Source organism: Aphelocoma coerulescens, chromosome 3, assembly GCF_041296385.1.
Source record: "Aphelocoma coerulescens isolate FSJ_1873_10779 chromosome 3, UR_Acoe_1.0, whole genome shotgun sequence".
Classification (NCBI taxonomy): Eukaryota; Metazoa; Chordata; class Aves; order Passeriformes; family Corvidae; genus Aphelocoma; species Aphelocoma coerulescens.
Genome location: NC_091016.1, coordinates 89,021,388 through 89,036,656, shown reverse-complemented (window position 1 = coordinate 89,036,656; position 15,269 = coordinate 89,021,388). Strand labels below are relative to the sequence as shown.

The following is a 15,269-nucleotide window of genomic DNA, read 5'->3' as shown; positions in this document are numbered from 1 at the left end:
GAGATGGTCATGTACACATACACACCTACAGTCCTGTGCCTCTACAGCCACGTGCTGGGCATATATGCAGGCGTGTATGTTTTGCACGCACACCGACCCATATATCCTGTACAAACACGCGTCTCCCTATGCGCTGTGTGTAAATTCACACAGCCGCCTGCCCCTCGCCGCTCTCCCGGCAGGCCGGGCCGGGCCGGGCCGCGTCCCCATGGCAACGGCGGGGCTGGCGCTCGGCCGCGGCCGCTCCCGCCCGTCGCCAACGGCTGGGCCGCGGGCACAGCTGCCGCCGGCGCGGTCTGGGGTCGGGACGGGCTGCCCGGCAAGCGGCGGGGCCGCGCCGAGAGGAACCCTCGCTGAAGTGAATGTAACCCCGCTAAGGCGTGTGGGCTTGGCCAGCATGTCCGGCGAGCTGACCCGAAGCGTGATCAAGAGAATAATCCGCCAAGTCGGCCTGGAGTGCGCTGCCCAGGGACAGACCCTCTCTGAAACCTTGGTGGCCTTCATGGTAAGCGCGAAGGGAAGAGTTCAGGGGCTGGCGGCAGCTGAGGCTTTCAGGGCTGACCAGAGCTTGGAAATCTCTTGGTTTCCAATTGCCTGCATTGAGAAATTTTAAAGGGGCATCCAGCGACATCCAGTATAGGGTCCTGTAAAAGTATTTTATTCCCCTGAAATCTATGTGAATATAATGCCCCAAGAAGGCTGCAGGTCCTGAGTCTTGGAAACTCTCTGAACTCCAACTCAGAGCTCTTTCTCAGTTTTGTTATGCAGGCAGATTAGCGTTATTTTCTTTCAGAAATGGAAAAGGGAAGTGTTCTCAAGTTTTAATAACGTTTCTTCACAATCTCATTAATGAATGTGTGATCCACAGGTGAATGTTTAATGCAGCAGCTATATTTGTTCTTCGATGTTCACCTTCTCTCTCTATTGTGATGGATAATTTTTTTTTGTTTCTCTGTTCACACAGGGCCAGGTAGTATAAATGGGCTGAATATTTGAAGGAGCAGGCTCTGATCCCACTTAAAGTGAAAATTTAATGGAATCAGTCTCAGTATTGTCCTTGGTAGACAACCATAAGTATCCAAAAAACATTTTACATCTTGGCTTCTGTTAGGAGACACAGCACTGCTGCAGAATATAGTCTGAATGCGCCTCCAGAGCTGTGTCTGAAGAAAGATGGAGCTAGGTTCCTTTTAAATTGTTGATCAGCTCTTGATAAACTTGTGTATAAATGTAAATGGTTCACAGCAGTACTGTTAATCTGCTATTTTTTCCCCTAAAGGTGACACTACAGCTCTAGAAAATAGATTGGGCTTAAAAGCAGTATTAATCAATTAAGCAGGAAAATTTTAATGAGTAAAAAATTCATACAAGTGGCTGGAAAGGCACCCAGCATGAACACCAACTGCAAATATGCACATATTTTGCTGCATGCAGAATACTATGGGTTTTTTATTCAAATGGTAAATGTTTATACTGATGCCTATAACACCAACAAAGAAGTTTATAAACAACCATGATGGATTTTCAAAAAGTGTTACTTAGGAAAGTATTTTTCCAAGTAATTTTTAAAGGAGCTGTATTTAAATGTTTTCACCAAAAAGAAGGTTTTTTTCTTCATTTGCACCTGAGAACTGAGATTGAAGCTGACTAGATGAGAAATGATTTTGTTTCATTATCAAAGATTGAAATGGATAAAAATGAATAGTAAAGAAATACTGAATGCATCTGAGATTTTTCAGAAAATAAAAGGTGAGGTGTGAAGGTGATATTTTGAGATGTAAATTAGTATCTTTGTTTTGGCAATCTCTAGGTGAAAGCTGTTGTTTTAGATCCAAGAAATGACTTTAATATGGATCGAATCCTTACAGAAAACAATATGCAGGATCTTATCCAGGTAATTCTGACATGATGTTGAGAGTCAGTACTTAGCTAAGACTACAGCATTATTTTCTACCTGTTCCTGTAACTAAAATGACATGCACACTTTCAAAATTCTACTGCTACTTTATTCTCATGGTTCTGTTGCTAAAGACAACAGTTTCTGTAAATAAATGCCTTAGAAAAGCTTTATATGGAGAGAATGGTAGCAAGGGGGCTCTACAGCTGTTGTGAAACCTGTAGTAGATCACTGTCAGTTCAGATGTTTCCCCAGAGATGAGAAAGAATTCACTTCTCTGACTTTCTTTTTAGTGCTGTGTTACCAGACTGCTTGACACAACAAACCCATCCCTAAGCACAATTAAGATGCAAGTTTACTTTGATATGAACTATGCAAACCGAGGTAATTTCAAATATGTTTTCATAGAAGTTGATGCTGAGTTTAGAATTTAATAATAGTAATTACTGTTAAATGAATGCTGGCAGTAGAGCAAAATAAAAATCCCATGAGAAATTTACTGTACAGGAGTCTGATGTTTCAGTATGGTTATAGTAGGGAAAAGTGTACATAAAATTTGAGAGGACACTCTTCTCATCCTGTCTGAGAGATTTACTGAATAGAATGCATTAGGTTGCTTGAGGACAATTACTCTTTCAGGTTCAGTGGTTAGCTGTTTTCAGCAAGAAAAGCTTGCACCTGTACCTGCACCTGTGTGTCTGAAGGCACTCAGAACTCTGCTCATGTATCTCAAAGAGAACTCAGTGTTTTATCAATATCCCTAACTGGGAGATTTGAGTAATCTTGAACAATCAGTTACCGTTTTAATTGAGTACATTTTTGTCTCATCAGTAGTAATTTCATATGGTCTGAGAATGGGAATGTGAAAATAAAATGAGATGGGGAAAATGCCTCTGCTGTAAATGTAACTTCAGATCTCAATGGGACAGTGGAGGCTGGCTGGGAAATAGAAGACACAGAACAAGTACAGACATGAAAAAAGCATTTCTGTGTGGGGAGATAATGAAAACATTTTCCTGGTAGCATGGATTAAACCCAAAAATTAGCAACACTGGGAGCTGCTCCTAAATCCTCTGAACTCTCTAAGCTCAGTAACTCCAGCAAGTTTTTGAGATCCTGAGTAGCGTTCAAATTTGAGCATGTAAGTTCCGGTGTGTTTGAAATATGTCCTACAGTCAGAGGAGTCCAGAGAGCCAGAGACTTGCTGTTTAATTTGGCCTGAATAGTTCTCAGGACTCTACTGGCTGATGTTAATCATGCTAATTATGTTAATGTGTAACTCTTCTGTATTAAATTCTAATGGTGTGGTACTATGAACGTCTTTTCCACATACCTGTGCTTCAGAAACCTTAAGGGGGTGCTCTGACTGTGGAAATGAATTGTACCCTCTGTATAAGCCAAATTTCAAAGAATTTAGATAGCACTTTCTAAGTGTCCTTCTTTCCTAGATGATTTACTCAGTGAGCAGCAGCGTGTTCTGGAAGGAAAACTGGCTCCTATGGTCAGAGCTATCACAGAGGCTGGTGCACGTGCTCAAGAAGAAAGAGAGAATATGTATCAAAAGATTGTTACCTACGTGCTGCTGAGATCTGGCCTGGGATCCCCAACAGATATTGAGGCTGTCAGGGAGGTAACAGGTCAGTAAACTCCCAGCTGTGAAATTGGGCTTTTCTTCTTGAAAAATAAAATTTCACCTTCTCTTTGCTGACATTTAGATACAAACAGGGTAAACTGTGATAAATGCTTACTATCCAAACTGTCATTGCTCAGCTTTGAAGTGTAAATTTCCCATGGATTTCCTAATTTATGCATTTGTTCAGGAGAGGGTATTTTTTCTTATTTAATGATTTTCTTTTCTGTTCCCTCATATTGAGGGTTTTCTCCCACTTTGTAATGCTTATAGCTGCCTTGCAGAGTGTATTCCCCCAGGCAGAGATGATTACTTTCATCTCACTCAGTAAGAAGGACAAAGAACAACAGCTGAAAGATCTTGCCGTGCTAGTCACAGGAATTCGTTTGTACAACAAGCAGTGCCAGAAAGGAGGAAGCAGCATTGAGGACTGTAAGTAAACTGCATTTGATCTGGGTATTCCCAATTCATTCTTCCTGGCTTTCTTCACTGGAGCTGCTCCAATAAGTTCCCATCCCAGGGAGGCCTGTTATTGTTATTAATATTTTACAAATTAGGAAACTGAGAATTCAAAATTGTGCAGATTCTCTCAGGAAACCCATGTCAGTTCTAGCAACAGAGTTGCATCTAATATGAAGCAAGCGTTCTCACGTTCCTTGACTTCACTGTGATATTTCCACACCTGTAATTCTAAATATTTGAAACAACCTGACTAGTGAGATAGGGTGGTTGAATCTGGTTCTCAAGTATTTGGAAATGCAAGAATATGAGGACAAAGTTTAGAAATTAAAATTTTATCAGAGGACCATTATGCTCAAATACTGCACTTTAACCACTCGATAATGATTTCATTATTTCTCTTTATACGTATTTCGTATTTATTCTATGTGAATAGTGCCAGCCGTCCTGAATGAAGCCATTCCGTCAGCTACACAGACTGTCGATGACCGTCTGAATTCCTGCCAGCTGCTAGCCCACCAGTACACAGCCCTGCTGGAATCCATGCAGGAAGACCCCCACAGATACTCCTGGCTTAGTACTTTTAAATTAAAAGAAGCACTGTTCAATGTGAGACAGTATGAAAGCTTCCTAAGCATCCTTCTGGTGAGATATCATCGTGTTATATCCTGTGGACTTTTATTGCAGATGGAATGTCTTCAACTTACCTACTTGTACAGGACAGAAATATAAGAAAAAATATTCAGAAATAAATAAAATAAAATACATTTTTAGATAAAGAACCATAGATTGTTTAGGTTGGAAAATACCTTTAAAATCATCAAGTCCAACCATTAACCTATGAGTCTTGGCACTGCCAAGTCCACCATTAAAGAATTGTTTGCATAATGATTCTCTGCCCCAAAAGGCATGAGAGAAAAAATCTCTGTGATGAATCCATAAATTATCTCAATTTTAGTCTGCAGACACCCCCAAAATATATGGAGTCATCAAAAATCTTTGAAGAATACAACTTAAATGCTTGTTAATGAACAGCTTTCCATTTGTGTTTTGAGAAACTGCAGGCATTTCTTAGTCTTTCCTATATAAGGCATTGAAAAAATATTTTTTTTAATTTTATTTTGTTCTCTTCATTGGGAAAATGTAGAGGATTTTCTATAAAAATTGGTAGTTTATGTGTGAGTGAAGTGCCTAAACACCTGAACATTTAAGGAAAAATGTATTTTGTGGAAAGCTAGAGTACATTTTGTTCCCTAAAACAGTTGTTCTGAAAACAGTTGAATGAAGAGATCCAAGTAAATACTTATTACTAAATACTTGATTTTTTGAGTATGATGCATCTTACCTGGAGTTCTCTTTCCAGTCTGATGCAATTACAAATGCTCAAGAAGTTGAATCATTGGGTGTTCAGGTTGAAGCAACAATGATGGTACTGAAAAACAGAATGCAGGATAAGACTTCCATAGAGTCCAAAGACGTTTTTGTAAGTATTACAAATGGAAAACCCATTACTTCTTCAATAGAAAAAGATTATTAAAGTAAGATACTTTGCTGGTGTGTTCTTGACTAGTTTATATTAAGAAAGGGGCTGCATATTTTTTCTCTATATTACAGTATCATCTGTGATTTTTGAAAGGACAACTAAAAGACTTTCTCTTAAGGTATAAAAAAGGCAAGGTACAATAAAGGAGCAAAGGAATTAAATGGTATTTTACTGTAAGTGTCTTGAGTTATTTGTCAGTATTTGTAGATTTACAGTGATATTTTCCTTTTTTGTGTGTGTAAATATTCTTTCCTGTTCCTTGCAGAAACTGTAAGAACATAATGATTGCAGAAAACAGCACATCAGAGTGTGATTCTTTAAAAGTTCCCATGGATAGCAATCCCTGTAATTACAATATGAGTCATTGATATAATTTTTCTGAAGAAACTGGGTTTCTGTGATAGGGGTGTGACCCTCTTTTCCCCTCACAATAGCTTCTGAACCTGTTGGCAAGTTTCAGTCACATTTGTCAGAGTCCAGAGATCTCAAAATATGTCATTTTCTGCAAGTTTTGTGGAAAAAAAAAAAAAAAGAGCAACTAGAAACACACAATTAGAGCCCTACCAAGATCAAGTCTGAAATGGTTTGTGTGCTGCCTGGCCAGTGAGCAGCCACTGAAGGTACCTCTGCAGGATTGATATTCTGTACTGGTGCACCCTTGGTTGGGAGCTACAGGACATGGGAGGGAGGTATTGGGGGGAGAGGGAATGAGTGCTGTGAACTAAAGGTATTATGGGGCAGGCTGCTTGATGAGCCTGGGAAAACCTGGGATTATTATGCTGGCATGTTATAAAGGAAACAGGAGAGAAATATGCTAGAAACCAGCTTCATTTAATTTGCTTTTCATGTAAGAGCTCGTTATTTTGTGTGATTTGATTATCATTCCAATTCCTTGTGGATAGCTCCTGCACCAGCATGCAGTTTCATACATATTTTATGTTATTTTTCAACATTCTAAGCTAATTATTAGAAAGCAAAATAAAACCTACTGTGGAGGAAGAGGAAGATCATGACCTCCACCTACTCAGTTTATTTGTTACACTTCCCATAAGGGCATCCAAGCTGGAAACTCCTTAGGAACAGCACTTTAACTGAGTGATCCAAGCTTCAGTTTATGTATGCTTTTGATTTTATAAGCCAGATGTTCTCATTTGGAGAACATTTTCCCAGCTGCTCAAAGCAGTTTTTTCTCTTCTATATCTTTGTGGGGCTTAAGTGACTGATATACCTTACCCCTTTCCCTAAAAGCTGTCTGTTGTTGTTTGCTGCCTTCCTAGAATTTTTTTTTGCTCCAGGTTGGTTAGTTGTTTTGTCTTCTCTGCTGAAGATGGAATATATAATGCTTTTTGATTTCAGATTTTCAGATTTTTATATTAACACACCATTTAAATACCTTTTCTTGTCTTTGGCTTGTTGACAAGCTGGATCCTCTACAAAGGTAGAGAAGCAGGGCATTCTGTCTTTTAAAAGTATAGGATAAGGCCTATATCTGTAGTAAACATTTGTTTTAGGAAAAATAGTACATTTCATTAATATTCTCTGTTTATTCTATTAAGAATGTTTTTGATCTTGCTGCCCTTCCTTTAATTTCTTCCATTTTTGTAACCATAACATTTCCACAGCATTAGCGATGCTGATGAATTCCAGAGCTGGCTCTGTTGGCTGTTCTTATGATAATGTTGTTAACATGCATAAAATGTGTTGTTAAGTGCACATTTCAGATTGGTTGAATCTCTTCCTGTAAATGCTCTCTGTGTGTTTAGATGTAACAGGGCACTTTTTATGTCACTGTCATTGAAAACAGCATTTATACTTAAAGCTTATAGGCTGCTTCTTTTTGTGCCTACACCTGTATACCAGCATCACTGCCAGGAAGGACAGCTTCCAGTTTTGCCCTGAACCATGGACCACTCTGAAGAGGCCTGCACCCCTTCCATTTGGCACACGTGGGGCTGTGGTACCAAGTCACTCTGGAAACAGGGCAGACAAAATAAAAACCCCTGATAGTTTGTACACAGGTGTGGTTTTACCTAGTTTGGTAATTAATCAGCTGTGTTCCTTCTGGTCCTTATTCCTGTACACCATATTTTCAGTTATAAAACTGTACTGTCAATGAAGTGCTCAATTCAAAGCATGGTCACAGAATACATTTATTTGGAGTAAAATACAGAAAAGTACTATTCTTGCCTGTGGGATGACATGCTGGATATACTTGCTTTAGGCATATGTGGTGGAAGCTCCTCTTACAGTGTCCCTGAGTTCCCCTTGAATTTCTGGTTGCTGAAGGCCTTGGAGATCAGCCCTGCTTTGTTCATAGCAGAGACTGTTCACAGTGCTTGGGTTACACTGTAGACATAAAACAAATCTGCAGTTCAGATCATTTTCTTTATGTTCTAGCCTCTGTTTATGGAACTTTCTAAGCTTTGGACTGGCTTTCAGGATGCGAAACTACTGCTAAGCTTCCTCACAAATATGACTGACAATCTGCAACAATTCTTGGAAATCCAATCACAGCTTTTTCCAGAGGAAACACTAACATCTTTTCTGGAAGGAGTGACTGTGAAAAGTGATGAGGAAAGGATAAAAGAAACCATGGGTATGGAAAGTTAATACTTGTTTTTTTTCCCTCATTTTCCAAGATTTTGTAGTTGGAGTTTTCTTTACAAAAGGTGCTTTACAGAAGGTGCCATATATTGATTTTTTGAATACTCAGAATTTGCACAGTAAATTAAAATAAGCATTGTAGGGTATAGATTTACATTTTCATGTAGTGTAGCTTGGAATTTTACTTTTACATGTAAAATTTAAATGTAGCTTCTAGATTCAAGCATACCTTACAAAAATGGCATAATGATCAGAGAATATATATAATATTTTAAAAGGTTTTAAAGTGTATTTGTGTCTTTTTATACCTTTCAGAACTTTGGAAATGGAGGGGTAGGTGATAAACAAGATAATTTAACAGTGTTTCAGTTACCAGAAGTGTTTGTTTGTAAGATAGTATCCCTAGGAACCAAGTGTTATGCCAGGGAGTTTGTAACACATGGGTGGGTGAAAACAAAATGGAAGAGTAAGATATTATCTTCTTGTTGTTGTCCCCTGTTTCCAGAGAAAACTAATGCTACTAAAGAAGATTCCTTCAGGACTGATTTTTCAGTAGGTTCTCTTTCAAGACAGGACTAAAATTTGGCTTTTGGGATCTGGGCACTGCAGGTCATCCTGTGAAAATCAGAATAATCTGGTCATCCTGTAATATTATTATCTTTTAAACATCTGATATTTTAATATTGAAATCCTTCCTTTGTTTTATCTTTTCTTAGAAACCAGAGTGAATGTTTCTGATTTCAAGAACCAAGAATGGCTTTTTCCAGAGACTACTGATGATTTTGATGAGTTGCTAATCCAGTACCATGGTTTCTGTGCACATTCCATTGGTGTGAAAGGTCTCACCCTAGTAGGTATGCTTCGTGGTTAGACATTTTCCATACTATATATTTACACGAGGACTAGGGAAAATGTAAAGGCATTCTGAATGCATCCTCTTATGTCAAAGCTGGAATACTGTTTTTCCACATTTGCAGTTTTCACCTCAGCTAACTTATTTCCCTTGTTAAAGTATCGTTCTTTAAATACATGAATAAACTGCCCTTACTAGAAGGTAGGAGGGCTTGAAGAGCAAGCAGGGGCAGAAACAAGATGGGATGGAGAAATGTTTCTTCCTGCTGTATGTGCATATGTATAACCTCCACTGTAGCAGAATACAGGTTTGTTTACTGTTGTTAATGGGCTATAATGCAGGCATAGGGAAATGACCATTCCTTCTATTTTGTGTATCTGTATGTTGCAAACATAGCCATTCATGCCTACATCACATGTATTTTTAAATAGTCATGATAAAGTACTAAAAATCTTTCCTGAAAAGAGTCCAAAAGCGCACTTGATTAAGTCAACTAATTGTAGGAATTTTTGTCTCTCTAGGCTCATTTGTCTTGAAAGTAAGCCTTATTTCAGCTACCCTAGTTCATGTTTTCTGTCTCCCTGTCCTTTCTAGAACCTGTCCATATAGAATTTTTTTAAACCTACTGGAGTTTGGGAGGAAAATATGGCCATTTACTTGTCAGTATTAAAGAACAGCTGTTTCAATGGCAATGTAGTTTATTTACACTTATTTATTATTGCACATGAGAACATCTGTCCTGAGTTGGACTGAAGATCTCTCTAGCCCTGTATCTGATTACTGCTCATGGACAGTCATGAACACTTTAAAATTACGAGAATTCCAGTCAGAGTGATCCTTCCTTAATTACATCCTTCCTTGTTCTATCAGTTAGTGGTTATGGGATTTCCTCTGATTAATGTTGAGTCTGAAACCTTCTGTTGAATAATCCTTCAAAGAGGTTTTTCATTTATCTAATTGATTTTTGAATCCATCTAGAGTTTGCCATGGGATATTCTTATTCTCAAGAGCCCCACAATTATATATGCTATGAAAAGGTACCTCTTCTTGAGATGGTTTTAAGCTCTGGCTTGATAATTTCAACAAAGACTTGATAGTCCTTCTATTAAAGGAAAGAAGTCTAGTAAACAGTAATTTTATATTGCACACAATTTATGGTTTTATAACCTGCTATCATATTATTTCTTTTTTTTTTTTTAATGCTGAGGAGGCTTCTTCTTTAACCACTCCTATGAAAGGTACCACAAGCCTTTGATCACTCCTAGATCCCTTTTACTTGTTCTGTTGTATTGGAACAAAATGTATTATTAAAAATGTAGCCTACAGGTTGTTATAATGTTGATTTTCTTCTCCTCTGTTCGCATACTAATAATGCCTTTTTTGACTGGGTATTTTCAGGGCACTGTCCATGATGATTCTGGTCTTTCCTGGGCAATGACATCTGAAGCACAGCCTGCCACTGTCCTTGAAATCAGTTTGTGTTTTCCCATATAAGTTATTTGGCCTTTAATGACACTTCATTTTCTCTGTTAATTTATTGTTCAGCTTCCCAGCTGCTTTATCTGCTTCTTCAGTTATTCTCAGTGTTATGCTCTTTGGTATAAATGCACTGCTGATCTGCGATCAGATATTTGCTGGAGATTATAGGGGAAACATTTGAGAGTAGAGACTGGTTTCTTATGGCTTTGCTATATGTGCTTGATCTGTTGTTTTTCTGAGACATGCACTAAGGCATGCTGGATGTGAACTGATCAAAAGAAGTTTTACTGACCTAACAAAACAGACTTTTCTATATTTGAAAAAGCTTGCTTTCAAGGGTTTATACTGAGTTCAGAAAAAGAAGGAAGTGAAACTAACTTGAGGGAAACACAGAATCTTGATTACAAATGTCTTTTGTATTGGATATCATACTGTTCACTATTTTAATTTGTGGAGTTTATTTTGGGTTGGCTTTTCTTCTCATTTTTAGGAAATCCTGCTATTGGAATTTTGAAGCACAAGGAGAAATGTTATGTTTTCAGTTCAAAAGAAGCTGCATACATCTTTGCTCAAGATCCAGATAAGTTCATTCAATTGAATGTAGAAAAAGCAAAAGAATATCCAGAGCTAATTCAACTGCTTGAGCTCCATCATCAGTTTGAATACCTTGTTCCACATGCACAGGTACACACTGCCCATGCCTCTTGCTGAACAGCTGCTGCATCACTGATTGGCCTGTCCCTTCTAAAAGAGAATAGGTGATACCTATCTTTAGTGAAGAATAAAATCTTCTGCCTATCTGAAGGTCCATCTTTTCCAGGTCTTCGGTGTTGAAAAAACGTTTCTACTTAATGTCATTTTCACCTATCTCTTCATAGGAGAATATGCAGATCCAAAGCATTCTGGCAGTGATAAAAGCTATTAGTCCACAGCCTAGGCAGGTCTTGTGTCTGATGTTTCTTTTCCTCATTTTTGCAAAAGTAGCTTAAAAGAACAGTAAATGAATGCAACAGAAGATAAGTCAGATTTCGTGTTAACTGGAGTTTTAGCTTAGCAGTCCATCCATGTGTGCTGGATGAGGGTGTAGTGATACCTGGGGACAGGAGTTATGGAACATATTACAAAATAACAGACAAAGTAATAGGAGAGTTATCAATAATGAATGTGATGGTGCTACTATGTGAAATTCAAAGACTTGATTTGGATTTATAGACAAGACTCCCTGTGATCCACTTGTGAATTTTAGGTCCCTAGCAGTGGAAAGAATGTAGTCTTGAACTGGCCCTTGGTGTGAAACATAGTTTATATCCTAGCTGTAGCAGAGATGTGTGCATTTCTCCCAGTTATGATTTGTGATACTTAGTCCATTCATAAAGACAAACTGAGGTGCCTGCATCATAAAATACTGGTGGTAGCGGGACCCTTTTTTTTCCAAAAGTCAACGATTAAGCACTCACAAGGTATCCAGGAGCCTGCAACTCAGCAACTCTGCCTCAAGGGTTTTCTGTCAGAAATTAAATCTATCAGATACTTAATGTTTTCCTTTTAGCAGGGGCATGGGGAACAAAAATACTGTTGAATGTAAAAATCATTATCCACTTGTGGTTTGCAGGTCTCTACTTGCTTTTAAAGAGTAGCATATCCATATGCTATTTCTCTGTATTCTTCTCATTAATGCCTTGCTTGGCTTTGGTTGTTTTTTTTCATCCAGGCCAGAAATGCAAGCAAATACTCGATGAAACCACCCCCAAAGCATGACAGCGGTACTCAAACTGATACTCATATCTTGCCTCCAACTATTGTGAGATCCTATGAATGGAATGAATGGGAACTGAGAAGAAAAGCTATAAAATTGGTTTGTACTGTTATTACCAGATTTTCATTGTTGGATAACAAAGTTAAGAATAAATTATTCTTAACTTTTGTTCCTTGAACGTAAATCTAACCTTTTATTCAAAGACATATACTTCATTACAACTGGTTCAATTTTTTTTCTAGGTATTTTCTCTCCTTATTTCTAGACTTCTCTCACTTCTTCCATATTTTTCCCTGTTTTTTGAGCAGTGCTTCCACTGCTGTATCTATTAATTTCAAATTTTGCAGTTGCCTTCCTTATGTAATAAGAGTTTGTTGTTTTGAATTGAATTGCATGGAATATTAAATTTGTTCTACATTCAAATCGATTTAATGGGTTGAAGATACTACTATATAATTTATTTGGGAAAAAAAAGCCAGAGCAAATGTTTGTCATACTATCATGATGATTTTCTGATGGATTGGAAATCAGTCTGTCCATAGAAGGTTGACCACATACGTACATAAAAACTTCTAAATTAACAGCATATATTTCAGAAGCTTCTTTCTAGGGTTTGCCAGCACATGTAGTTGTCAAGGTATAGCACCTGATTTTCACAATTCAATCAAAATGAACAACTTGTGAGTCCAGGGAATATTGCAGTTGACAATATCAACTGAACACAGAATACTTAAAGGGATTTTTTTCTTCTGTGAACAGATGCACTGTGAAAGCCTGTGGTCTGCTGGGCAGCCTATTTCCTTTCTGTTTTTCTTTTTGCCACAAAATCTCTAACATTATAAAAGGAATCCAGAATTTTGAACTGAGGAGTCTTGCCAGTGTTGATAGCTTATAAAGGATTCTAAGAAATAGTTGTTACTGAGGTATATAAAAGAAGCCAATTACGTGTACAAGAAGCCTAGCTAAAAGCCTCTTTTGCTTCTGTAAAGGACAAAAGTACATAAATAAACATAAGATGTGGTCAGTGGCTCTTCAGCATAAGCAGAAGTGGATATTTTCCAAAATCTGGTCATGAAGACCATTCACAAACAAATTTGTAGCTTGTTAGTTTGAAATATTTAGAGAAAGTACTTTAAAGTACTAAGGGTGTTTGAGCCTCAGCTGTCCAAATGGGAGATTAGTGATGTGGAGCTGAATCCCAGATGCATGCAAAAGTGCTTTGACTATGCTCATTTGTAATATGGAGGTGATAAAACATTTAATATCAAGGTGATAAAATGACAGAAGTAGTTTACCAGTACATCAATGAATTTGATACTTCAGGGGAGCATCAGATGTATTTGTGGGTTTTGTTAGAGGATGAGCTCAGATGCCTTTAGGGTTTTTTGTGTTGTTCATACTTAACCAAAGACCTTGTAGTGGTACGAAATGTAAAATATTACTTTGTTAGAACACCTTTATGCTGTTAGAAGTAATATTTTTAGCTCACATTTGTTTCTCTCTGCAAGCCCAGTTCCTTGTAATTCAGTCATTAAAACCCTCAGAAAAAGAAAAGATTTAATATATTGTCTTTCTTCCCATACCATCTCCTCTGTAAGTTCCTTATTGTTCTTTTCTGGATTCTCCTTGATGACACTGCATATAAAATTTGGTGCCTACATTTACGTGCTTCACCCAACATTCCAGTGGTGGAGTCTGGAGAATGTTTTAACTTGCCCAACATTTAGAACTTTTAACATTTTAACTTGCACAACATTTAGAACATTTGGCCAGCTGTATCACTCTCCAGCTTCCACTGACTCCAGTCTTCACTGACTGGACTGGACTTCAGGGACTTTCTCACTTACGTGGAGGGGTCTGATTTCCAGCACATGAGACTGTATTTTGTATATTTTGAGAAGAACATTATATTATATTTTACAGTGTTTTACATTGTTGCTGACATAGAAGGCTCAGTGGGATAAGGGACATTTTTTTGTTTCAAGTGCTGGCTTTAGAATACTAACAGTTTGTGAGAAGTGGTTTTGTTGTTGTATCTACAGCAATTTCTGTGAATAACCAGCTTTAATCATAAATTACCCTAACTTTTACCCCTTGTCAAGGAGTTAGTGAGCAACCTGGTGTAAGAAGGCATTTTTTCACTTTTATCTGATACTTTGTGGCACCAACCCCTAAACCTCATCACATTCGGCAGAAACCAGACAAAGACTGGAAGCACTTGCCATGAAAACATTTTACTCTAACAAAACAAAGGTGAAGCATTTAACAAAATTTGAAGGACAATGACCAATGAAAAATATGAAATTATAAAGAGATTCACTTAAAATTGTGTGGGCTACATAAAGTGCTGTTCACACATCCTGTTAGTTCAGGAGTTACAAATCACAGTCGCAACCAGGTATTGACAGGAGGGTAAGACGGGCCGTGTTCCAGGTTTGTGAAGCCTACGGATGTAAAATAGACAAACATGCCCAAGTATATATTAGTGCTAAAATGTTCAAAGTTTTCCTTAATCTGATTCTTTTTGTGTCTTTAGGCCAATTTGCGCCGCAAGTTAACTCATGCCATGCAGACTGATCTCAGCCACATGAGAAGAGAGAACTTCACCCAAGTGTATTTGCCAAAAGATGTCGGCACCCAGACTAAGCGTGACAACTCAAGCAATGTACCCAAACCCCAGATTTTCCTGAAGGGTCTCCGAGGAGGATCATCTCCCACTACTCATATGGTCGCAGTAGATTTAACAAGACCACTGGATGAAACCTAAGTGAAAATGAGAAACCTGAAGACACATCTTCAATATGTATATAAAAATCCCTGAATATATTCGAATTTAGACACTAAAGATTTTTCTGTGTCTGTTGATTCCAGGAACAGTTGGTCTGTTTCATTTATCTTATCTGTTGGGGCTGCTGACTGGCATTAAGTGACAGAAGAGATAAGACTGAAGCACAGATTTTAAATAGCAATTTAGAATCAAGATGTTCCCAAGGACTTTCACTTCTAACATTTAAATGCATAGCATTGTGGGATTTTACTGAAGTTTTA

At 37.9% G+C, this 15,269-nt stretch overlaps 1 protein-coding gene across 2 annotated transcripts; it reads left to right on the top strand.

The window, feature by feature from the left end:
• The first annotated feature begins 263 nt into the window (after window positions 1-263).
• Window positions 264-15,066, top strand: CFAP206 (cilia and flagella associated protein 206). Of its 2 annotated transcripts, XM_069011186.1 has the most exons (12): window positions 264-505; window positions 1,811-1,894; window positions 2,191-2,281; window positions 3,346-3,534; window positions 3,801-3,959; window positions 4,423-4,631; window positions 5,350-5,469; window positions 7,927-8,125; window positions 8,850-8,987; window positions 10,956-11,149; window positions 12,177-12,320; window positions 14,758-15,066. In XM_069011186.1, exons 1-12 carry the CDS (start codon window positions 398-400, stop codon window positions 14,986-14,988), a joined length of 1,866 nt encoding a protein of 621 aa, XP_068867287.1. In that variant the 5' UTR covers window positions 264-397; the 3' UTR covers window positions 14,989-15,066. The 2 variants fall into 2 exon arrangements, with proteins under 2 accessions (XP_068867287.1, XP_068867288.1); XM_069011187.1 differs by lacking the exons at window positions 1,811-1,894; window positions 2,191-2,281 and having other exon boundaries at window positions 438-505.
• The last annotated feature ends 203 nt before the right edge of the window (window positions 15,067-15,269 follow it).